Genomic DNA, 25,021 nt, shown 5'->3' on the forward strand with positions numbered 1-25,021 from the left:
TTTCTAATAAAGAAAGTGCAATTTGGTCTCATTATTTATCCTCTCGGCTGATAGGGGTGTTAATTCTGCTACTGATTCTAAAATGAGTCTTTCAAGTTTCTATTTATTATGATAGTACTACATGAAAAATTTACATTGTTACTAACCTAATATCTCCAATTTTCCTCTAAATCAATCTGTTACCTGTCAAGGTTCCAACATCGTCAGGTCTTATATTTCTATCTTCTAAGGCACTTCTTACCATATCAATCCACCTATATCTTTCTCTTCCTCTGGGTGTTTTTCCTGCTAACCTAGCAGAGAACACTTGCTTTGCTCATCTTTCCTCTCCATTCTGTTTAAGTGACCATACCACCTGAGATTAGCTCTGCTAACACATTCCTGGATGCTAACAATGTCAAGTTCTTTCCTAATATCCTTATTTTTAATATGATATTGCCATTGATGCCATGTGTTCATGCCCCCTAATCTTTCTCACGATTCTCATATCTGCAGTCTCTAATCTTTGGTCAAGTGTTTTATTCTAACCCAGGTCTCAGACCCATAAGTTAAAATTGGTTTGAACACTGTCTCATATACTGCTAATTTAGTGTTTTGACTAATTTCTCTCTTATTCCATATAAATTTATTCAATTGACTTATTCAGTATTTATTTTCTATGTTCTTAAAAAAGTCATCCCATGACTTTTGTTTAGCTTTCTTACATTTGTCTCTGCATTCTCGAAGAGCACAAGCTGACTTATTTGCAGAACTTTTGATATGCTTTCTTCTTTTCCCTTCACTGCCTCTTTAACTTCCTGTGTCTGCCATAGAGTTCTGATTTTTCTATCCTTACAAAACCTCACCACATGGCCCTCTGGCTGAATCAATCAATGTTTTCTTCAGAGCTTACCACTGAAACTCCAAGGTTTGATTCCTATTCTCAAACTCTTTCATTTTTTCTTGGATAATGTTTGTATATTTTAGTGTACAGTTCACATCTGAGAGCTGCTCAACTTTTATTCACTTTTAAAACTTTGTTACATGTTCTTCTTTTCAATATAAATTCAATTTTATCCTGCTCAAGACTAAATGGTTGTCACTTCCAATTTCAAATTCTCTGTACACTCTAGTGTCCTGCACCAGGGAGAAAACATCACTATCAACAATAACATAGTCAATGAGACTTTTCTTATTCCTTGCATCTTCTCCCCATGAGAATTTGTGCACATTTTTATGTTGGAACATTGCATTAGTAATAATCAGTTCATGTCCTGAGCAGAAATCCAACAAATATTTGCCATTATTATTAGCTTTGCTCTTTTCACCAAATTTTCCCAAAATATTTTTGTATGTCTGACAATCATTTCCTGCTCTGATATTTAGATCCCCAACAAGGACAAACCTTTTCTTTCATTGTGTCAGTTGCTTTCTCTAAAGCCTCAAAAAATTCCTCCACTTCTACCTTAGTAAAGTCTTCTGTTTGACCATAGGCACAAATAAGTCTCACTGTCCAGTTCCCCATTCTCATATTTGCCCACATCACTCTACTTGAGACTGTCTGCCATTCAAGAAGATTAGCCTCATATATAGTGTTGAATAGTATGGTTACTCCTTCTTTCCTTGATTGCCATTGCCTGAATATAAAATTTTGTATTTATTGCTCAGAAAGATCTAACCAGTTTTTGTCTTTTTTGTTTCAGTCAACCCTATTATGTCGATCATGTACTTATCCAATTCCTCAACTAGTTCCATTTCTTTTCCATTCAGGCTTCTTATGTTGATAGTACTGATCTTGAACTCTGGTGATGTTGAGTTGGGGTTTATTTTCAGATTTGTTCGAGTAGTTGACTTTTCACTGTCTGCCTGTTCCCTGACAAAAACAACAGGGGCCTTGTTCAACCATGCAACGCCACAGCCCACATGAAATTCTGTCATGTTGTACCATCATTTTATATTGTGGTTTAAGCCAATAAGAATACAATTTGGTCGACTAAATCCCAGATTGTCAGCTTATTCTCATTCATTCAGTATCCAAGTAGATACCTAACGGTGCACCATGAGAAGGTCATGATTGGATATTATTTCAGAAGTCTTGATCAGTTCTCTGCATTCCTTTAAAGGCTATGTGGAGGTCTCCTCTCAGTTATACAGCTTTGACCCTTAAGCACTCCAAGACTCCATAGAGTCACAGACTCATCTAGGAGGTCCTTATGTTATACACACAGCTCATCGTACCGTGTCTTAAACACACTCAAATTCTCTGCAGACACTGCACTCTCAGGGAAGGCATTCCAATCATTCACAACTCTGAATGCAAAAAAAAATTGCTTTTCACTCCCTTGTCCACACCCTGTTTATGATACAGCTTCCAGGAATGACCTCTTATTCTCTCCTGATCTCCTGCCATTTCATGAAAAAACTCTTCAAACACTGATCCTATAATAACCCCTTACCAACTTGAACATCTCTATCGTATCGTCTCTTTTCCTCCTATTCACTAGACCAGCGTTTCCCAAACTTTTCCTAAGACGGAACACTTCACAAAACCTGAAATTTTCATGGAACACCTTGGTTATTTTGTAATGTATTAATTAATAATTGTTAATTTAGCTGATTTTTTATTATTAATTAATAATTGATCATTAATTATTAATGATCAATTATTAATTATTGCTTATGTTTAAACATCAATTAAACAAACATTAAATTAATTTCTGCTGATTTTCATTGACATATCCCATTCTGATCACTAAAAATTTATAATATTATTATAAGTACTTACGAGTGAATGCAGACTTTTTCTCCTGTGTACTGGTAGTTTTCCCCTCCTTTTGTACATCCTGGAGATCGCTTTGTAGGCTGGTGGTGGATGACTCACTATCTGTTGCATCACAAACACCTTCAATAAGAGATTTCTTAATACCAAAATTAAACCAAGTCCCTTGTCTCTTATTCACGTTAAAATTTAAATCTGCAGCCTATTACTTTTAAAAAATCATGGCACTACGGTTTTGAAACTTTCACCCTACAATACGAACTTGCGAAGAAAGTATTCAATATTACTAGATTTGAGAACTGGATACAGACTATCTTGATCTTCAATTTCAGTGGAAAAATTTTCTTTATACTTCCTTGCTGATTAGTCACTAACATTTGCAACACAGATGTTATTTCTTTCAGTTTTGAGAACAGAGGATATGCCGCCCATTGTTGTAATTAATCAGCTTGCAGGCAATTTTTATGATCGGACATAAACAGCGGTATTCTCTTTCCTGATTGTTGAAAGATTTCGATGTGTGAAAATTAATGATAATTCATGAATATTTCCATGTTTAAAATATGCCACTTAGTCACTGACATTTGCTACGCAGATGTCATTTCCTTCGGTTTTGAGAACAGAGGATATGCCATTCATTGTTATAATCCGCTTGCAGGCAATTTTTATGACTGGTCATAAACAGCGGTATTCCCTTTCCCAAATGTTGAAAGGTTTCGATGTGTGAAAATTAACGATAATTCATGAATACTTCCACATTTAAAAACACACAGCTTGGTCACTAACATTTGCTACACAGATGTTATTAGGCATTCTGGGTCTGAGCTTTTCGACATATTCACGAATATTATTCTCCTCATAATATTTCCACTATAAAATATTTATTCATGAAAAATGCTTGGAAAACTAAAATCACAAATTCCAGGAGAACTTCTCGCAGAACACAGTTTGGGAAACCCTGCACTAGACTCTGTAAATTGCATCTTCTCAACCTTTTCTTATATTCAACATTCCAGAAATCACCTTAGTCAGTCACCTTGGGACCATTTCCAACATCTCTTTGTCCTTTTGAAAACCAGGTGACCAAAATCTGTGCACAGTAGAGTCCACGTGTGGCCTGATCAGAGCCTTATAAAATGGAACAAGAATCTCCTTACTTCTAAAAGCCACTGTGCTCTGCATCATTCCCAGAATTCGCTGTGTTCTCCTCACAATTTTGGAAATGTCTTCTAAATTTTAGATCTTTATCCACCATCACCTCAAAATCTCTTATTTCTTCCACCTGCAAGAATATATCTCCATCAAACACAAATTCTATATCCCAAATTTTAAAACTTTACATTTTGCAACATTGAACTGGCATCCCCACTCCTGTGGCCATTCATTCAGTCTATTCAAGTCTTCTTGTAAGGCTACAACATCTGCTCTACTCCTTATAGTTTGTCCCAACTTTTCATCATCTGCAAACAACTGAATATCCCCATCCAAATCTTCCTCAATATCTTTAAAGTACAAGTTAAACAGCAATGGTCCTAAAACAGGCCTCAGAAGAACACCACTGGTGACTTTCCTTTTGTGGGATATTGCTCCCTATACATAATTTGCTGATAACTATCAGATAGTCAATCTCCGATCTAATGCACTAGTCTAATATCCATCCCATCCACTCTCGTTTGTCTATCAACTTATCATTCAGTAATCTGTCAAAAGCCTTTGCAAAATCTAAGTATACTGTGTATCCATCTCTTTCATCTAATGATGCTGTGACCTTATTGTAACAAGTAAGTAGATCACTAAAACATGACCTCCCTTTAGCAAATCCATGCTGTCCATCAAAGATAATATCATTGTTGTCAATCCAATTCTGAATCCTAGTTCTCACCAGCAACTACACCCGATACACAGATAGGCCTATAATTTGATGCTTGAGTTCTGTCACCTCCCTTATGAAGCAGCATAATCTTGCCTTCCCTCCACTCGTTTGGAACTTAAGCCAGTGCAAGACTCATAATAAACAAATATGTCAAGGCAGATGCATTATGCAAGCTGACACTTAGCTGCACAGATGGTGAATGAGTGGAATGACAAGTTAAACAGCTTAGTAAGTGTCACTGACAATTCCTTTACTCGTTCTCATAATATGCGAGCTGATATCTCATCCACACTCAGGTGGTATTTGCATTGAAATTCTGCAATATCCTAAGTTGCTCTGCTTAACCTCAGTTCCAGTATCAGATCTTGCCACATCAGACACAGAAATATCCTCACTTGGGTGACAGACTTTTGAAAAATGGTCACTCAGTAACACCAATTTTACATCTGCTTCTGTTACCTCACTACCATGAGCACCCACTAAAGTTATCCTTCCAAAGGCTATTCTTCCTTTTACTTGCCACACTGTGAAAGAATTCTTCAGAATTTCCTTTGACCTTCTTGGCTAAGGTCCTCTCATACTTTGATTTTACCTGCTTTACCATGCTGGTCATTCTTCTCAGGGGCTCACATTGGTGAGTACGGGCATGGCAAACCCGAGATACCCAAGCTAGACCTGATCTTACTTCATGCAATATACACTTGGTATATCATATCTGGAGACTGGTCTTCTACTCTTCTTTCCCCTCTACTCTCTCTCTTACTTCTTACTCCTTCCCCGTCAGTGCTATTAGAGCAACTCGAGCGCGAGGGGGTGACTCTTTCCTCTCAAACTGTAGTTTCCACTATCTACTAAAAAAAGTGGCTGAATTCAGGTCAAGGAGTGGTGGTTGACACTTGACGAAAACTTAACCATTGAAACCGAATGAACTCTAACCAACCTAAAGATACATGCCGGCTCGACCGTCGCCCAGTCAAACAAGGGTCGCGTCCACTATTAGGGAACCAAGATAGTGAAGGCGAAAAATATGCTATTGGAACAAACCTAATAAACAGAAAAAACATAACAAGCATAGGAACATGGAATGTAAGAACTCTTCACCAGGAAGGAGCATTGGAAATACTACTGCATGAATTAGACAACTACTGATGGGAAGTGATTGGACTCTGCGAAACCAGATGGACTGGAAAAGGAGAATTCCACCATGGACAGTACAAAATCTTAACTTCAGGCAGGGAGAACAACAAACACCAAGAAGGAGTAGCACTCGTATTAAAACCAAAGGCTCAAAATTCTCTATTGTCCTACAATTCTATCTCACCTAGGATAATTAAAGCAAGATTTAAAACATCAATTGGATCACTAACTATTATTCAAGTATACTCACCAACTTCGACATCATCAGAAGAAGAAGACATTGAGGAGTTCCATATAGATTTGCAAAAAGCAGTAGGGCAGATCAAGTCAAGATCTCCTAATTGTAATGGGGGACTTAAATGCAAAAGTAGGCAAAGACTGAGATACCTGGCCAAGAGTAATCGGAAAGTTTGGGTATGAAGAAAGCAATGGACATGGCGAAAGACTGCTAAACTTCTGCTCAAATAATAGACTAACAATAACCAACACTCTCTTTAAACATTCAAAACCCCAAAGAAAATGGACATGAATATCACCAGACAGACAAACCAAGAATATGATAGACTATATTATTGTAAACCAAAGATGGAAATCAAGTATCCTAAACTGCAGAGATTGTGGATCAGACTATAAGCTAGTATTAGCAAACCTAAGAATAAAGTTAAAATCTGGAAGCACTTTTAGAGTCAAAAGGAGACAAGTAACAAAACTACAAGTCAACAATATTCTAAGAAAATATCAACTAGAACTAAATAAAAACCTGAAGGAACTACCAAAACAGAATATAAACATTGAAGAATATTGGTGCAAATTAAAGGAAATAATATTAAATTCGGCAGAAAAAACAATAGGTTACACAGAAAGAGGAAGTAAAAAGGATTGGATCTCGAATGAAGTAAAAAAGTTAAGCAATCAAAGGAAAAGCATAAAACTAAAACAGAATCAAAGGAAAAGCATAAAACTAAAACAGAACTATAACAGAAATGAATAGAAATTAGAAAACTAGTTAAAAGAGAAAAGAATAACTGGTTAGAAGAAAATGCAAAATGGCAGAAAAGCTATCAAAAGAAAATAACCTTCATGGATTATATAAACAAATAGACGAAATTAGTAAGACACGGACAACAAAAATTATAATGATCAAAAACAAAGAGGGATAACTAACTGAAAATAAAACAAAAAGAATGGCCAGATGAGAAGAATACTTCAAAGATTTATATAATAAAAACAGCTCCCAGGATATTACATTTCCAGCCATTGAAATCGAAGAGGAAACAAATATCTTTACCAAAGAAGAGTTTACCAAAGAATGAAAGAAGAGGAGAGAATGGAAACAATAGGAGAGAGGGAATGGTAAGAGGTATAATGTATGGGGACTCAATGATCCGTGGTGTTCAAGATAGGATGCGTGAGGAGTGTTTGCCAGGAGGAACGATAGAAAGAGTGGCTATGGCAATTAAGAGAGGTGAAAGGGTGGATGAGATGATCGTGATGGTAGGAACAAATGACTTGAGTGGTAATGTAAGTCGGGCAGTGAGAGATATGAGATTTTTGCTTGAGGCTGTATGGAAGATGACAGAGAGAGGAAAGATAGTGTGAGTGTTGCCTAGGTATGATAATGACGAGCTGAGCAGAAGAGCGGTAATATTGAATGATATAATAACTAGAATGTGTGACAAGAGAGGACTGGAATGTGGATGCTTGGAGTGCATTTGAGGACAGAGAGGAATTGTATGCAAGAGACCGCTTACATTTGAATGAGGAAGGACGTTGGCATCTGGAGAGATTGCTGTTCTGAACGAGTCAGTGTATCCCAGCAAGGATGGTAGCAGGGGTGGCCTCTTGTGAGAATGGGTACTTGGGAGAAGGGGGACGACATCAGGTAACACCGAGCCCAGTGGAGTCTAGAGGGGATAATGCTGGGTATAGAAACAACGGCATTTATATGCTTTATACTAATGCCAGGAGTATCCGGGATAAGGGATAGGAATTGATGGCATAGATAGCATCAGCCTGGCCAAAAATTATTGGGATCACTGAGACGTGGTTGACAGAAGAGGATATAATAACAGGAATAGAAGTTGCTGGGTACAGCATTTTTCGGCAGGATAGGAAGGGAAAGCGTGGTGGTGGAGTACTGCTTATGATAAGTGACAACCTATGTCCTCTAAAAGTGGAGGCTTTGGAAGACAGTGACACTAATGATTTTGAAAGCATATGGTGTGAGGTAGAGGTGGGCAAGACAGGATATTTAGTGGGGTGTTGCTACAGACCCAGGAGTACAGAGGGGTGGGGACCAGGAGATGTTTAGGCAGTTGAGTTTGGCAAGTGCAAGAAGAATGATTGTTATGGGAGATTTTAACTACAGTAGTATAAATTGGGGAGAGGAAGATGCATGTAGCAATAAGGGAATGGAATTTCTAAAATTCTTGAGGGGCAAATGTCTCAGGCAACATGTAATAGAGGGAACAAGAGGTTCAAGAGTTTTGGATTTAGTTATAGCATCAGAAGAGTTGATAATAACTGAGATGACATCTCTCCCACCAGTTGGAGAATGACCATATGGTTTTGACTTGGAAAATGAATAGACATGCAGGAGTATCAAAGAAACGGGAACGTATGTGGAATTATAAGGCAGGTGATTATAATAGTCTAAGACGTCAACTTGTGGAAGTTTCATGGAGAGAGGAATTGGAAGGTTGGGATATCATTAGTGCATGGGAAATTGTGAAAGAATATTTGTTAGCAGCAATGGCAAGTTGTGTACCACGAGTGAAGAAGAGGACACAATGTGGAGTAAAGTGGATGACAAATAATATTAAGGGAATTGCATGCGAAAAAGAGGCTATGGAAGAGATATAAGGAGACAGGTGAAGAGAAGATGCATGAAGAATATAAGACACAGGCCAGAAGAGTGTCTAGTATGGTAAGGAAGGCGAAACTGGAATATGAGAGGAGATTGGCCATAAGATCCAAAGAAAAATCCTAGGGAATTTTTTAGCTATGTGGCCAGTAGGAGGAGAAATGATTGTGGAAGAATGATATTGCAGGGCAAAAATGGGAATAGAGTGACTGATGCAGAGGACATAGTGGAATTGTTCAATGAACACTTTAATGGAGTATTTCATCCTGGAGGGATCAGTTTTAATACTAGCGGGCAGGTTAGGGCAGGTTCGAGGTTTAAAGGTACAAGAGGAAAGTGTGTTTCAAATACTGAGTACTCTGGATGTCAGTAAAGCTGTGGGACTTGATGGTAATTCACGAGTTTTTAGAGAATGTGCTAGGGAACTGACAGTGCCTTTGACCTGGCTTTTCAATGAAAGTCTGGCTGTGGAAAAGGTGCCCATGGAATGGAAGGAAGGTAAGATAGTGCCATTGCATAAGGGTGGTAGCAGACTGGAAGTGTCTAATTATAGGCCAGTTTGCGTGTCATCAGTAGTTATTAAGATCTTGGAGAAAGTAGTAAGGGACCGTATTGTTAAATTCTGAATGAAACTAAATTTGAATTAATTAACATTTCCTACAGAATTAACATGGGTTTATATTTTGAATCACATATTGATATATTGGGCTTACTAAATTCTTATAATTTACCCAAGTATTACTAAATTGAGGATATTTTTTCACTACTTTATGCTATAAGGTAAAATATTGTAAATTGCTTAAATTCTTAAACCTTGCTGCTTTTGTGTAAGTACTTACAAATTGCTGGGAGAAAAGATAATCCGATTAAGGAAAAGTGACCGGAATCTAAACACGTGCACCCCTTTAGGTAAGCACGTAGTCCCCCACACACACTCTGAAGAGTGCGCTAAGATTTCTGTGTGTGGCGCTAAGTACTGGATGACGTAGAAGAAATCGGTAGCGTGCGATTTAAAAAGTCGTTGCAGTGCCTAAAATGCTCTCTTACTCTTATGCTCTTGGACTCGTGCTCTGGTGTGTTAGAACCTCCTCGTGGCTCCTTCTCATTCCCCGCTCTTCGACATGGACTCGAGACAAAGATTGAGGAACTATGCCGTGAAATTCCTGAAAGTTTACCGGTCAGCGATCAGCCCAGCGGAAGGAAATCTCCAATGTTTCCGGAGATATCGTTACGATGTTGTGTCAGTTGACCAGTGAACAACGTATACCTACTTTCGGCGGCAGAGATAACTACAGCTCGGACCCGTGAAGAATGCCTCAGAAAAAGCAGAATGAACCAGGAATCGAAAATGATTGTCCAGTCGTGCTATGTGAAGTGGCCAAACAGTTCCCCAGCAGTTGGTAATGTACAGTCTATGTTTTTATAAGCAATTGTGTATAAGAAGAAAGTTTGTAATTATAGGAAAGACTCTAGAGATAATATTCTTTTTGAAGTAGAGTGATTATGAAATTTTGGTGAAAGAATTACTGTAAGAGCATGTGGAGCTTACTTAGAGATTCAATTAGCGAATATCCTTAGTATTGAGGAGTATGTTTGATCTATGAAGTAGAAATTGTCAACTATATATGAAGTTCTTTGTTTTGTATGCTATGATAAAGATAGCGAGTTTAAATAATTAATGCTCATTCCTTAGAAATTGTAGACTGCTTTATTAGTGTATATTCATAAAGTGTAAGATGCTTCAATTGTAAAATGTTTTGCTTTTTAAGTTTAACTGGTGCCTTGCCTGATTTTCTCCTCTATTGCACTTTCTCATAAAATTCGGACCACAGTGGGAGATAAGTTAAATAGAGAGGCTACGACTGCATTAATAAGTTATAGTGAAATAAGATAGTATGCTAAACTGTGTTCTGGTTCCTTGGTTCTGCACTCTTTGTTAATCTAGGATTCAGGGTGGTGCAGGATAATAGAAATTTTCCCTGAATCCGAAAAAGGAATCAGATCCAGTATTGAAATAAAGGAATTGGTGTTGACCATTAGCGATCCCTTTGTTCTTATATCCACATCATTCTTAAGAGTGAATAGCCCAGAGAGAATATTTAATTTAAAAAGGGCAATTAAAGTGTTAAAGATAAATTCATTAAGTACAAGCATATCTAGACAAAAATTTTAGAGAACAAAGAAGATTGATAAGTAAGACGTTACAATAGAATAAGAAAGATTTTACAGAGGAATACCAAATTTTACAGTATACAGCATTGGACAGACGAGGGTGGTGTTATCCGTGAGAGTCAACATGGATTTGTAAAGGGGCGTTCTTGTTTTAGCAATATGCTAGCCTTTTATAATAAAGTTACAAGAGCATTAGATGAGGGAAAGGCATATACTGCCATTTTCTTAGACTTAGCGAAAGCATTTGATAGGGTGCCACATGATAAGCTGATATTTAAGTTGCAGCACATGGGTCTGGATGTCAGATTGGTCAACTGGATTCAGGATTGGTTGTCCAATAGGTATCAGAGAGTTGTGTATGGTGGGACAGGCAGAGGGTTACAAGTGGTGTCCCCAGGGCTCAGTACTGGGACCTATATTGTTTAACCTTTATATCAATGACATTGTCAGTGGATTGCAAGGGGATATTCAGTTGTTAGCGGATGATGCGAAACTGGGAAGGATTATTAGTAATAGTGCAGATGTGGTAGTCCTGCAAGAGGATTTGAATAAGCTAGATAGATGGGCAAATGAATGGGGGTGTCAGTTTAATGCTGCAAAATGTAAGGTCTTGAGGTTATGGGAGGAGTTATACTAGAGGAAGCAGGGGAGACAAGAGATCTGGGGTTGATGATTGATAGAAACCTGAAATTTAGGGGACATATTGCAAAGGTGGTGAAGGTAACACAGAGGATTGCAGCAATAATGAGAAGAACACTGACCTGCAGAAATAAAAGGGTTATCATTCCGTTGCATAAGTCTCTGATCAGACCACACTTAGACTATTGTTCTCAGATTTGGTCTCCAGGATCTGAAGGGGATAAATTAACTATGGAAGGGATACAAAGATAGTTTCAGGACTGTACAAGGATAGTTATGAGGATCGGCTGAGGGAATGTGGACTGCAGTTTGGTGGATAGAAGAAGGAGAGGTGATATGATTAAGAATTTTAAACTGTTGAGAGGTGGTTACAGGGCTGACACTTAAGGAGTTCTTTTGCTTGGTTGAACAGCGGGAAGGAGTGATGACAAGAGGCCATCCCTGGAGGTTACGAAAGGAAACTGTGAGCAAGAGGGTGAGGAGTGGTTTCTTTGCATGGAGGGTGGTTGAACCATGGAATGCATTACCTGATGGAGTGGTGAGAGCGAGAACGGTCAATGAGTTTAAGGAATGGTATGATGACTGTTTCTCAGGGGGGGGGAGGACCTCCCCTCGACGCGTCTTGATAGACTGTGTTTCTCGGGAGGGGACCTCCCCTCGATGAGTCTTGATAGACTTTTTGTTTCTTAGGAAGGACCTCCCACGATGAGTCTTTTGACTCCATGGAGGCCCGAATAATAATAATAATAATAATAATAATAATAATAAAAAGAAATAATAGCACACAGCATAGAAAAACTCAAAACTAGGAAAGCACCTGGCATTGATCAAATACATGCAGAATTCTTAAAAGCAGGAAAGGAACAACTTTCGGAACCATTAAAAACATTATTTGAAGGGATCTACAAAAACGACGCAGTGTCTACTGATTGGACCAAATCAGTTATAACTCCTATATACAAAAAAGGAGATAAAACAGAATGCAATAATTACAGAGGCATTAGCCTCCTTAGTAGTCCAAGTAAGATTTTTACAAAAGTACTCCAAAAACAAATTAAGCCATATATAGAACTGGCACTAGGAGAAGAACAAGCCAGTTTCAGACTAGGGCGAAGCACAATTGATCAACTATTCACCTTAAGACCGCTAATAGAAAAGACACTAGAGTACAACCAAAGTTGCTACATAAATTTCATAGACTTTTGTCAGGCATTTGATTCAATCCGTAGAAGAGAACTATGGAAGAATTTGGAATTCCCAACAAAACCATAAGAATAATAAAGAATCTATATGAGAAATCTGAAAGTGCAGCACGAATGGAGGACACCTTAACCAAATGGTTTCACACAGAGAGCGGAGTAAGATAGGGATGAAATCTGTCACCAGACCTGTTCAATCTTACACTGGAAGAAGCAACCTATAAGGCCTTAAACAATGATGACTCTGGAATCAAAATACAGGTAACCCTTACATAACACGGATGTTAGGTTCCATAGAAATGTCACGTTATATAAATCGCGTTATGCAAGACTTAGATCACATAGAAAAAGTAGGGTTAGGTTCCAAAATCGTTTTTTTTTTTTAAAGTTTATATAAACAATGACACATCCAACAAAAATATATTTTTATTTAATTCAGGTAATTTATGTATGTTAAGGAAACATATAAACTACGAAACAAATACGTAGTATAAAATTATAAATTGTACATAAACTTCATTGCATATAATGCATAAATGTTTTAGGCAAATAAAATAAAGTGTATATTTTAATCGTCATCACTGTCTTCAAAAATGCATTTCGTAGATGTTCTTTATTTACGAGTGGCCGGACGTCGTCATCACTTTAAATCTCTTGGACATCATTTGTATAATTCTCATTGCATGCTTAAGTTGATTTAGTTTTCAAGAAGTTCAGCAATAAGACCTTGCTTACCACTATGCCGCAATTTTTTATTAAGTTCATAATACGGAGAAAAAAAATATCCAATTGTTTCATGACTTTTCCAGACTTCTCCATTGAGAGATCATTATCCATAAAATAACTTTCTTGCCAAGTCCAATCCTTCTGCTAATTTCTTTAAACTGAATTCTTTAATGGATTCATCACAATCAGAATCTTTGGCAGAACTTTCCCCACCATTTGGTTCGACGTCATCTATTAATCGTACCAGTTCCTCCTCATTTAAATCTATTTCTCCATCAATTAATTCACTAATTTCATTTACAACTATATTTGCAAAAATCCTCTAAGTAGCCATTACTATAAAAATAAACTTTATACATAAAAAAGCATTACGCATTGTATATAACTCACCAAAAAATAAATTGCTAAGCTTGAGATGAACACACTTATGAATTTTAATATGCTTTCTTTGCAGAAAATGGAGATAATTTTCAACAATAAGCACTTTATATGGTAAACAATTGATGTACATATGTGCTAAAGGATATTTCCCCTGATATAAATTCGCTACGTATAACTATATGCGCGGTATAAGCAGATGCAAAATTAATGAAGATAAAATTTGATTTTTAAGTCGCGCGTTGAAAAATATATGAAAAGATAAAGGGTTACTACAATTTGTAGACCGTCTTATATCGAAACCACGTTGTATAAGTACCGCATTCAACAAGGGAATACTACAATTTGTTTAGACCGCATTGTATAAGTACCACATTATACGAGGGTTACCTGTATATGGGGAAAATGTGACAAATTTAAAATTTGCAGACAACATTGCATTATTGGCAAGCACAGAAGAAATTCTACAGCGAATTTCTGATAAAATAAAGGAGGAGTGTATAAAATCTGGATTAAACATAAATATAGACAAAACAAAAATTATGCAAATAGGAAAAAGTAACAACAATCTGAAAATTGAAATTGATAGTAAGAATCTAGAGCAGGTAAAAAACTTCACCTACCTTGGAGGAGTTATTGAGTATAATGGTGAAATTATAAAAGATATAAACAGATGAATCAGTCAAGCATCCCAAACTTTTGGACAACTTAATAAAATATGGAAGTCAAGAGACATCAAACAAATAACAAAAGTAAAAATCTATGAAACAATGGTCTTCCCAATACTCCTCTATAGAAGTGAATGCTGCAGTCTCAAAAAGGCTGAAGAGAAAAATTATCAGTTACTGAAATGGGTTGACTAAGAAGCTTACTTGGAGTATTTCTGCTGGATCGACTAAGAAACAAAGACATAAGGAAACGACTAAAACAAGAAATAACAATAAGGCAAAATCCAAGAAAGAAGACCGATGGTTTGGGCATGTGACAGAATGGGAACAGAACGACTACCATCTAAAGCCCTGAATACAACGATGAAAGGTAAAAGATCCAAAGGACGGCCCAGAATTAGATGGATAGACATAGACATAATAAAAGAGGACCTGAAAACCAAATCACAACAAGCAACACCAAACTGGACAGAATTGCTTGGACTCTCCTGGGACAGACAGAAGTGGAAAGAGTTCATTCGACCTCATCATCATCCACATAGATGATGGAAGAGAGAAGAAGACCATGCTGGTCACCTTTCTTGCCTTAGCTTTGGAATGCTTAATCACCTTTCTCCTTATACCCCCCCCCCCCACACACACTCCCACATTTTTTTTTTCTGCATATCCCGCTTAATAATACTACTCATCTATCTATCATCTACTTGATTTATCCTTCTGGCCTTGGGAATACATTCTGATTCAGGTCTGTTGATATATACAGAACATTAATAACATGAGTGGATGAAAGGTTAGATAATCCAGGAAACCCTACTCTAGAAACCAATTATGGAACTTTTTTTAAGTTTCTTATAAGCAAGAGAAAATAAAATTCCTCTGTCGCCTAAAGGCATTCAAGTCCATGGTAGGATTCAAATTTACAGCCTGTTCATTGAAAAGTAATTATGTCATCCACACTGCCAACAAGGGGGGGGGGGCTTCAAAAAGGAAAAGGAAGGAAGGAAACACTCCTAGATGGGAATCAATCCCAGAACTTTACAAACAAAAAAAAAAGTTTCATTCTTGGGTGAATCCTAATCCACCAGGACTACAAATAGCTTCTGTATTCTTTTTCTGAGTAAACAGACAAAATAAGTATGAAAGGCTGCACATCTGCATAAAAGAAGAAAACTGTCATTACATGATTTATGAAGTCAATGACTGTTTGAGATAAAAACTTTAATAATAAATTTGTTTCGAACTTCACATTTAGGTCATCTTCAGGAATATATATAAATATATACAGGGTGTTCGGGATAAATTTGACAGTTTCGTAAGGAAAAAGAAAATCTTCTTTGTATCTATTAAATTTAATGAATTGACAAAAAAACATTACAGGCAGAGTTAATTACAATACTATCAACAAGATTTACTCAAAATAACCACCATTAGCATCGATCACAGCTTCAATTCTGCTTCGGAACCTCGAACAAGCTGATGCTACAGTCTCCCTGGGAAGGGCCGCAAAAACTGTTTTAATTTTATCCATTAACTGGGCTTTTGTATTACTGGAAGTGCGATTGGTGTCTTTTTCAACTGCGCCCCATACAAAATAATCCATGGGGTTAAGGTCTGGGGAGTTTGGAGGCCAAACATTTGGACTGGTGAAGTCGTAGAAATTTTCAGACAACCATTTTTGACTTTTCCCAGAGGTGTGGCAAGGGGCCGAATCCTGCTGCCATACATACGGCCTACCATTGGCTACCCTTGTTATCCAGGGCTTGACTACAGTTAGCAACTCCACGAACAAAGCCCGAATTCCAATGCCAGGGTTCTTCAACACCTGTTCCTGCAGATTTGCGAGGAATTCTGCTGTACGAACGCAATCAGATCGTCTGCTAGGGATCTTTCTTCTTGCTACATCCTCGTAGTCACCATTGCAAGTCTCTAGTTCATGCCTGATTGTTTTTACTGTATTCAGGGAGCATTGGGCAGCAGTCGTAATATCCTTATTTTGATGGCGGGCACGAATCATCATGATACAAGTTATTCTCTTCCATGATTCAGGTGGGTTCCAGCTATCCATCCTTTCTGACATCTTGTATATGAATGAAGAAGGGTCCAAACTTTTAAATGAAGAGAAGTGTGTGTTAATACATGTAACTTACGGAAAAATATAATTAATTATAAATATGTCAAATTTATCCCGAACACCCTGTATAAAACTGCTACATTACTGTGACATGCTATAGTAAACCACATCACATCTAAAACTACTTAATATGACCTTATGTGATACAAAAAAGTAAATAATTAAATGAAAGATATAATGAAATTGAAAGAATAATTAAAATGGCTATTTTAAGATAAAAATAGCTAAATAATAAGTGAAAATTTAATTGGATTTTTTAAATATCAATTTTATGTTAGCTATTATTCTTTCAATTTCATGATTTTTTTGTACCACAAAAGGTCATGCTGAGCGGATCGAATAGTTTTAGTTGTGATGTTTACTGTGGTATTGTTGCTAGTTGCTGTAATAGATGTATATATTCCTGAAGATGATTAATGTGAAGGTCGAAAAGTAAATTTTCTTATTAAAGTTTTTAAAAATTCTGGAAGGTTGTTGATTCTATAAATAGTATATATGGTTTATAATTTAATCGTAGATAAAAACGGCTATGCAACGTTTAATTTCACTGAATGAAAGGAAATATGTACATCTGTCACAATGAAAAAAAAAATCGTAGGCAATTACCTGAGAAGGTACTACGATATTAAGACTACTTTTTGGATATACATTATCCAGACTATAACGGCTCTTAAAAGTACACGCAAAGCGCGTAAACTTTTCTACATTGCTTAGGTTTTCGGAAATTTTGAACATACGCAGTGTTAACCTCCGCACCACAAGCGCCATGCTTTCGATACTTCTCGTCAAATCTCGCTGGCTAAGTTGCTCCGCCCTCTACCGAGAGAGAGAGAAATTGTATTGCTTTCCTTAAATTACATGTGTTAGAAAAATGGAGTAAAATGACAGCTACTTTCTTCAGTTCGTAACAGTTGATTTAAACATCTATATCGTAGTGTTCCTTTTTGAAAATATTTGTGTGATGCCGATCGTATTTTATGTTTTGGAACTTACTTTCACAAATTACTTTTCCTTGTTAACGTGATAATAAGGTGCATATTATCTGAGTGTGATTTGGTTTTCGACTGTTAGACATGTTGACAGGTGTGACTTTCCAAACGCTGTATATAAAAGTAGAACACAAGCGGAAACGCTATGGGGTTTTTAAGCGTTACTTTGCTATCTGAAAATAAATTAAGAATAACAAAAGAACCAGGTATTCGTTCCTGGAGCTTAGTTATCGGTAAGCCATACCTACACCCTTCTAAATAATTTTAAATTCTTTTTCTTCTCATTGGGGATTAAGTATTTGCATGTTCCGGCGTCACTGATCGTTCCATCTTGCAATTGGTTTTCTCTTTTCCCCTTTTATATTTATTTACTGCCTTTGGTAGGCGATATCTTTCCATCTCTGACTCACTCCTCCCACTTTCGCACAGGCGTTTGGTTTCTGTGTTGTATATTCTATAAATATTTCCATAGCAAACGTTCATCTGAAATAGCATCAGTAATTCCCCCACTCAGTGCTAAGTCCTTTGGAACACAGCTGCTGCCCAATATTTCTTCACAGAACAAGTTTCTTTTCCTCCTCCTCCATCCCTGTTACTGCTGTATTGTGGAACAGTCTTCCCCCCAGATGTGTTTCCTAAGGAATATAATATACAGGCTTTTAAATCAAATGTACACAAGTTTCAACTTCCCCCAACCTACTACAATACATTTAGCCGATAGAGGCACCTACTCTACAGCTCACTGTCTCCACCGCTCATTCCATCAACTACAACTACCATCATCATCTACATCTATCACCCACCACTACCACTAGTATTTTCACAGACAATCCAAACATCCATGCCCACAGCAGGATTCAAACCTGCAGCCTTTTGGCTGGAGAGCAGATACACTAACTGCTCACACCTCAACTACCATCACATCTACACCAATGCCATCCATTGCCCACCATCACTAGTATTTTCACAGACCATCACAAACATCTATGCCTATGGCAGCATTCAAACCCACAACCTTTTGGCTGGAGAGCAGATACACCACTTGGCTAATTAGGCTGGCATATAAGCGCTCTTACCATTTCTCTCTCTATTCCTTTATATTTTCATTTAAATGATAAACACAATAATGCATATTGGCACTATACAGATGATATTTTGGGAAATACATTAGTCTTTTAAAGTTTTTAAAAGCCTTTCTTCTAATATCTTTATATATATATATTTTTTTTTTTAAATTTTTTTTTTTATTAAAATATATATTTAAGATATATATTTTATGCCACTTCATAAAATATATGTCATATTTTATGAAGTGGCACAATCTTTCCCTCCTTCCACTAAGGAGTGGAAGGAGGGCATGATCGTGCCACTTCATAAAGAAGGTGATCGAACTCAAGCATCAAACTATAGGCCTATCTGTATGTCGGGTGTTGTGGTTAAGTTGTTGGAGAAGCTTGTGAGACCTAGGATCCAGAGTTGAGTTGACAACAATGGTATTATCTTTGATGGACATCATGGATTTGCTAAATGGAGGTCATGTTTTAGTAATCAACTTGCTTATTACAATAAAGTGACTGCTTCCTTGGACAGAGGAGAAGGATACACAGTCATACTTGGATTATTTTGCAAAGGCTTTTGATAGAGCACCTCATGATAAGTTGACAGTCAAACTAGAGCAGATGGGGTTGGATATTAGATTAGTGCATTGGATTGGAGACTGGCTATCTGATAGTATCAACAAGTTGTGTATGGGGGTGCGATATCCAGGAAAAGGAAAGTCACTAGTGGAGTGCTTCAGGGGTATGTTTTAGGGCCATTACTGTTTAACTTGTATATTAATGATATTCGGAAGATTTGGATGGAGATATTCAGTTGTTTGCAGATGATGCAAAGTTGGGACGAACCATGAAGAGTAGTGAGGATGTTGTGACCTTGCAGGAAGACTTGAATAAATTGAGTGATTGGGCACAGAAATGGGGGATGTGAGTTCAGTGTTGCAAAATGTAAGGTTTTAAAATTTAGAAAACAAAGATGGGATGCAGAATTTATGCTTGGTGAGGATATATTATTGGAGGTAGAAGAAATAAGAGATCTGGGGGTGATAGTGGATAAGGATCTGAAATTTAGGGGACACAAAGACTTCTGGGAATGATGCGGAGGACACTGACATATAGAAGTAGAGAGATTCTTGTTCTGTTGTATAAGGCTTTGATTAGGCCACACATGGACTATTGTGCCCAGATTTGGTCGCCAGGTTTTCAGAAGGATGAAGAGATGTTGGAAAGGGTCCAAAGGCAACTGACTAAGGTAGTCTCTGACCTCTGGAATGTCGACTATAAGGAAAGATTGAGAAGATGTAATTTGCAGAGTCTGGTGGATAGGAGGAAGAGGGGAAATGTGATAGAGACCTACAAGTTGGTTAAGGGTTGTTGTAGGATCAATGCTGGAGAAGTTCTACATAAAATAGTGGGAGATAGGGGGAGAACCAAAGGTCATCCCTGGAAACTGTATAAAGAGAGTGTGAGTAGGGGAGTAAGAGGCAGGTTTTTTTCGTGCAGAGTTGTGAATGATTGGAATGCCTTTCCTGAGAGTGTGGTGTCTGCTGCAAGTAGTTTGAGTGTGTTTAAGACATGGTGTGATGAGCTGTGTGTGTGATAAAAGGACCACCCAGATGAGTCTTTCACTCCATGAGGTTTTGGGGTAATAATAGTAATAATAATAATAATATATATTATGCAGTATGTATTATCTTTTCAATACAAATTTGTCCTTAATGATTCTGAATGTGGTTATTATGGTGATTTAGAGATAATCAAATTGTATGTCATAGACTGTAGGATGAGTATTAAGAGAAAATTCCTATTCATAGCAATCTCCTCTTATAAAATCATTCTCTAAAGGGTAATTTTGCAAAAGAATAGCAGATTCTTTTGCAAAAGGAGTTCTTTATAGCATTCTTAGGAAGCTTCTCATAATTCTGCAATGACTTGTGAATGTGATTGCCTTCTAAAAAATTGATCTTCTGGTGGATAGAGATGAATGATTAGGTTGATGTGCAGTCCAGATGACCAGATTAGCATGGATGAGATTTTTCATAGAATATCTGGAGACAGAGAGAATGAAAGGCCATCCCTGGAAGTTGTATAAGTGGTGTGAGGAGTAGATTTTGCATGGAGAGTGGTGGGTGATTGAAATGCATTATCTCAGAGTGTGTTGAGTGCAGGGACAGTGAATGCATTTAAGTCAAGGTACAATGAGCTGTGGATGTGACCTCCCACAATGAGTCTCTTGACTTCATGGAGGTCTGTTGATAATGATAATAATTTTCCACAGCAGTGACATGTTTGTAGGAAGCACAGTGATGGTCACAGAATATTGCCACATGCAATTTGATGCCCTTTTTTATGTTTTATTCTCAGTTTCTGACACACTATTTCAAAATAGAAAGATCCTGTTGCCATTTCAATCAGTATACAGCCAAGGTTTCCTCATTGAGTAATAATGTCTGTTGGACTTTATTACCCAAAAATAAAACAACGATGTTGTTTTATTTTTGGGTAATAAAGTCCAACAGACAGATGTTGTTTTATTTTTTATGTAGTCCAGAAATCCTGCTCTAGAGACACCAAACATAGAACTTTTTTTTTAAGTCACTTCAGGCCTCTAGTAAAAAGGGCAGTGGTCTCACATGGATGATGAAATTCATTTCTCACCTAAAGTCATTGACAAATATCTGTACCTACAGACTGTTTGAGAGCATATATACTAATCGATTGACTAACCATATTTGCTATGAGGTTATCCTTGAAGTGCGTTTTTTGATCTCCTCTTGTTCATTGCTACCTTCATCAGAAAATCTGTTTTTGGAGGTGGGTTATCTTACATACAAGTAACATGACCAATCCAGTCAAGATGTGTGGATAATCATTGCTAGTGCAATGATTACTCAGTACTGAAAACACTGTGCCTGTCTCACCAGTGAATCTTGCATATTCTTTAAAGTCATTGTTTGTGGCATTTTTCAAAACATGTGGTGCATGTTGAAAGTTTATTTTTCACTTGATTAGAGTATAATAAATTTAGTTTAATCCTTTATCCAAGTGTGAGCAAACAAAGTTTGTGCCTGAAAAGGGTGGCACACCATTTGGCAACTCCTATAGGTAGAGATGACCTGCTAATGCTGCTGCCTGGTATCTCCACTTGGGCCTGGCTCCCACTGAAGAGACCTCAATAAAGGTCGAAACTAGTCGGGGTTGTGGCCCTTTCCTTAATGCATAACATTAGACATATCCGCAAGGAGATGTGTTTTGCATTATGGGAGATACTGAGATAGGAGTATTGGTAGCTTGCTCCACCTTTGCAAGGAGTGCCCTGGTGTTGTACCACCTTACCTCAGTCCTGAAGATACTTTCAGGCACAAACTTTGTTTGCTCACACTTGGATAAAGGATTAAACTAAATTTATTATATGTGGTGCATGTTTTGCAAATATATAACAAAACAAGAATGACTACATTTCTATAAAACCATAAGTTTGATTGTAGCATGGATGAATTTCTCAAATGTTTAAAAGCTATGCATTTCAAATGATGCTGAATATTTTGACCACTGTCAGTATATGCTGAAAGAGTGCCAATAAAGGTGATTTCATCCACTCAAAAGACAGGTGTTTACATTAAATCAGCTAGAGTAGTTTGGAGTATGGCATGAGGATCTGCAAGGGAAAGATGTTCACAGTTCATGGGGGATAGTCAGGGGGTATCTAGAGAAAGTAATATCACACTGTATATCTAAAGTCAAGAGAGTAAATTGTGTAGGAGTTAGATGGATAAGTAGTATCATTAAGCATGAGTTGCAAAAAAAAAAGAAAATGTGGAGGGCATATAAGGAGAAAGGTGACCAGCTACCTCATGAACAGTACAAAGATCAGCCAAGAAAGGTGACCAGCATGGTAAGGAAGGCAAAATCAATTATGAGAAGAAATTATCCAAACAGGTAAAAGGAAATCACAAAGAGTTTTTTTCATTATGTGGCAAGTAGGAGGAAGACTGACTATAAAAGGATAACTTTAATGAGTGCAGGTAAGTAGAAGTAACAGAGACAGATGAAATTGTTGAACTATTGAATGATCATTTTGCTCAAGTTAAGACATTGTTATGACAGAGGTGTCAGGGACTGATGTGAGAACAGAGATTGGTGAATTGGAGATACTAAGTATATTGCAGAATCTGAATGCAAATACAGCTGTGGGATTGGATATGATATCAGCTTGCATTTTATAAAAATGTGCAGGAGAACTCGCAATGCCTTTGACTAGGCTGTTTAATTTAAGTCTTAGCTGTGACAAAGTCCCAAGAGAGAGGAAAGAGGGTAAAATAATTCATTTGCATAAAAGAAGCCTGTGATAGCAAATTATAGACCAATTAGTATCTCAGTAGTGGTGGTAAAATTACTGGAAAATCGATCAAAAAGAGAATTCAAGAATGGGTGGATAAAAATATGATACTCTCTGAGGAGCAGCATGGCTTTGTGAAGCATCAGTGATGCCCTGGTAATCCACTAACTTTTTTATAATAGAGTGTCAACTGAGTCAGATAAACAGAATGGCTACATGATGATACTGCTGGATTTTGCAAAGGCATTTGACAGGATACCACATGGAACTATGTTAGGCAAACTGCAACAAATGGGGATGGATAGGAAACTGGTGATATGGATAAAAGGTAGCTTATAGACAAATACTAAAAAAGTAATACATAGAGGGATAGAATCCAGGAGATGGCAGACCTAGTGGTGTGCTACAGGACTCGGTGCTAGAACTACTACTGTTTATTTTGTACATAAATGATATAGGAAATAATTTGAAGGAGATATTCAGTTGTTTTCTGATGATGCAAACGTCAGTATTGTAATAGTTAATGAAGGTGATGTGCAGAGCTTGCAGGATGCCGGCCTGCTTGACCGAGTGGTTAGTGTATCCGCTCTCCAGCCAAAAGGTTGCGGGTTTGAATCCTGCTGTAGGCATGGATGTTTGAGATTGTGAAAATACTAGTAGTAGTGGTGGTGACCAGTAGATGGCGTTGATGTAGCTGTAGTTGGTGGAGACAGAGAGCTGTAGAGCAGGTGCCCTCCCTCGATGAGTCTTTTGACTTCCTAGAGGTGTCACGTGATAATAATAATGATTTAAATATGCTGACAGTATGGTCAAAACATAATGGGCAGAGGCATAGCTGGAGGGGGGGGAAGAGGGGAAGGTCCAACCCGGGCAGCACTTTGATCCTTTTTGAACTTTTGCAGTTAATTCTAATAAAACACAGTCTCAAGAACTCGTTCCAAATATTGTAATACTACTGCGAATTTTCTTCACAATTGCTGTAAGTGTTGCTAGTTGTGAGAGGAGTTTTTTAAATAAAAATGATTAAGAATTACCTACAGACTTTCGGCAATGTCATCGATGATTTTGATAACAGAAAAGCAAGAAAAATAACATTTTAGAATGTTGAAATTAAAGTTATACTTCAAAAATAAACATAGTGTTTTAATTTATTTCCCTATACATCATTTTGACTTTTTGTAGTGTTTTTGGTGTGTATTGAAACGGGCAGCAAACTTGGGGACCGCACCGGGCAGCTAAAGCTCTAGCTACACCACTGATAATGGGTGTTAATTTAATGTGAAAGTGTCAAGTTATGCATTTTGAGATACAAATATTACAAGCTGTGTATCACGTTGATGGAATTGTACTCTAGGAATTTGATGAAGCCAGGGATTTGGGGGTAGTAGTAGTAGACAGCGAGCTGCAGTTTAGAGTGTATATTGCTAAAGAGTCAGAGTAGCTAACAGGATTACTTTGTTATTGAAGAACATACTAACAAGCAGAGATAAGAGAGTTATCATTGCTCTTTATAAAGCCACATCTGGTTTACTGTGGACAGGTCTTGTCCCCTGGGTCTCTTGGGGACAAGGAAATGGTGAAGAGGATTCAGGGATGAGTGACCAAGATGGTGAGTGGTCTGTGGAATGCTCTGTATAAGGATAAATTAAGGGCTTGTGGATTGCAAAAGTTGGTTGATAGGTGAAAAATGGAGATATATAAACATTTAAGTTACTTAAAGGCTTTTATAGGATTGATGAGGAGGGGAGGAAGGAAAAATGTTTCAGCACTTGGCTACAGGGGACAGAAGAAGAGGTTATCCCTTGAAGTTGGCTGAGTGCGGCTAGCAAAAGGCATGAGGATTATATTTTTTTTTTTTTTTTTTTTGCTTGGAGAGTGGTGAATGATTGGAATGGGTTGCCTGAGTCTTATGAGTGCTTTGTCTATTATTATTATTATTACTTATTACCCCAAGACCTCATGGAGTCAAAGACTCATCTGGGAGGTCCTTTTATCACACACACAGCTCATCATACCGTGTTTTAAACACATCCAAACTCTTTGCAGACACCACATTCTCAGGCAAGGCATTCCACTCATTCACAACTCTGCACG

General features: G+C 37.4%; 2 protein-coding genes across 3 annotated transcripts in view; one reads left to right on the forward strand and one right to left on the reverse strand.

The window, feature by feature from the left end:
• LOC150108020 (large ribosomal subunit protein mL62-like) overlaps positions 1-17,315 on the reverse strand; it is a 121,968-nt gene extending 104,653 nt beyond the window's left edge. For both annotated transcript variants that reach the window (XM_090390580.1, XM_090390579.1), the window contains exon 1: positions 17,151-17,315. In XM_090390580.1, coding sequence (XP_090246706.1) covers positions 17,151-17,312 — 162 coding nt within the window. In that variant the 5' untranslated portion in view covers positions 17,313-17,315. The remainder of the gene's footprint in view (positions 1-17,150) is intronic.
• Positions 17,316-17,450: 135 nt separating this feature from the next.
• LOC150108021 (cytochrome b-245 chaperone 1-like) overlaps positions 17,451-25,021 on the forward strand; it is an 82,004-nt gene continuing 74,433 nt past the window's right edge. Inside the window, exon 1 of the mRNA XM_090390578.1 lies at positions 17,451-17,766. Coding sequence (XP_090246704.1) covers positions 17,679-17,766 — 88 coding nt within the window. The 5' untranslated portion in view covers positions 17,451-17,678. The remainder of the gene's footprint in view (positions 17,767-25,021) is intronic.

Source organism: Typopeltis vanoorti, chromosome 3 (assembly GCF_054136105.1).
Source record: "Typopeltis vanoorti isolate ZY-2024b chromosome 3, IOZ_Tvanoo_1.0, whole genome shotgun sequence".
NCBI lineage: Eukaryota > Metazoa > Arthropoda > Arachnida > Uropygi > Thelyphonidae > Typopeltis > Typopeltis vanoorti.